This window comes from Vollenhovia emeryi, unplaced genomic scaffold (assembly GCF_000949405.1).
Source record: "Vollenhovia emeryi isolate VEMERY1.0 unplaced genomic scaffold, V.emery_V1.0 DF947776.1, whole genome shotgun sequence".
Classification (NCBI taxonomy): domain Eukaryota; kingdom Metazoa; phylum Arthropoda; class Insecta; order Hymenoptera; family Formicidae; genus Vollenhovia; species Vollenhovia emeryi.
Genome location: NW_011958590.1, coordinates 1 through 1,605, shown reverse-complemented (window position 1 = coordinate 1,605; position 1,605 = coordinate 1). Strand labels below are relative to the sequence as shown.

The 1,605-nt window shown below is 37.3% G+C and overlaps 1 protein-coding gene across 1 annotated transcript; it reads right to left on the bottom strand.

The window, feature by feature from the left end:
* Positions 1 to 3: 3 nt before the first annotated feature.
* On the bottom strand, positions 4 to 1,585 carry LOC105557674 (tigger transposable element-derived protein 6-like; the record flags this gene model as incomplete). The annotated part of the gene is made up of 1 exon (XM_012004987.1): positions 4 to 1,585. A coding segment is annotated over exon 1 (1,215 nt), but the record flags the coding sequence as incomplete, so codon positions are not given.
* Between the last annotated feature and the right edge of the window lie 20 nt (positions 1,586 to 1,605).

The window sequence follows — 1,605 nt, the reverse complement described above, 5'->3', positions numbered from 1 at the left end:
AAACTCTTGATTTGATGGATCAGAAATATATACAGAAGCCACAAAATCTTCTTCTTTAATGACATTTCTATCACATGGCCACAACCCTGTTGCTTTAAAACCATTTAGTGCGATATCCATTCGAACTGACCTAGGATATGCTTTTCCAAGCAACTCTGCGACGTTGGCTTGCTTTATGACACTACCAGGGTTTGAGCGTAGCCACGAAGATGCGGCTTCATTGTAACAGCTTTTCAATGATTTGAAGAAGGATCTGTCCAACGGTTGTAGGCGATGTGTCGTGTGAGCAGGAAAAGATAGCATTACTATGCCATAATCGCGAGCCATCTGGATCGCTTCCAAATTTTTGGTATGTGTGCTATGACCATCTAGTACAAGCAAAATTTGTTTTCGATCACTTTTTTCTAATCTTGTGCACTTAATAAAATGTTGGAGCCATTGAACAAAAAGTTCTGATGTTATCCAACCATTTTTAGAGCAACCAAATTCTGTGTTTGGTGGAGCTCCTTTTTTTAAGGCATCATTCAGTCTGCTACGCTTGAATATTAACATGGGTGGTATAAATTCGCCTGCTGCATTCATCGCGCATATGCCTGTTGTAGTCAGACCTCTTTCTCCACTTGTGATTGCACCCACTTGGTGTTTTCCCTTTTGAGCAACAACTTTGGAAGGTTTGTGAACGGTAGACAATGCAGTTTCGTCCATATTATATATTTGGTGTGCAGCAAACTTGTATCTATCCAGTATTTCTTCGTACTTATCAAAAAATTCATTAACTCGCTCTTTATTAAACCCTTTACTTCTGGCCATCGAGGTTGGTTCTGGAACACGCAAGGACAAAGTAGGATGCTCTTTCATAAACCTGTAATACCATTTTTTGCCTGCTATTTTCTTCTCCTTGTTAAAACGATGAGGTAGTTGAAATTTTTCAGCAAGTTCGAAGGCAAGTTTCCTGAACTCAGTGGCAGTTAATCCGAAGAAACAAGACTCTAAATTCACCAAATGCTGTGCTAATATTTCTTCCATTTCTGGTGACATATCATTAGGTCTTCCAAATTTTGTTCTTTTATTCAAACCCTTCAAATATCGTCGCAGTGTAGGCTTTGGTATATTAAATCTTCTACAGGCTTCATTAAATCCAATTTCTCCATTCCGATGTTTCTGTAAAGCTTCGTTCATATCCTCCTGCTTCCAAGTATTGTACTTTCTCTTCGCCATATTTATTACCTGGTAAAAAATAATGTAAATTATTGAACATTTTTCTTACTTAATACCTAAGTCGTACCGGTACGAGTAAGGAATTTTGCACAGGTACGACTTAAGCAGCGGGGTCTTCTAAGTTTAAAACTAAAACCTCTGACATAACCTAAAAGTATTTTACCGTTTGAGTATGCCTAAATTATTGCCAAATAAGTATTCTAAATAGACGTTAACAAAGAAAAAAGGTGAGGATGACATTCCTGCTATAAAAAGCTTACAAATGAGTAAAAAATTTTAATGAAAAGTGTATAAAAAACTTACTTTTTTATTATTTCTGCTTCACAAAGCCGGTCGGCCATCCACTTGTTTACGTTTGCTCACTCGACTAAATAGCTCATGTCAACG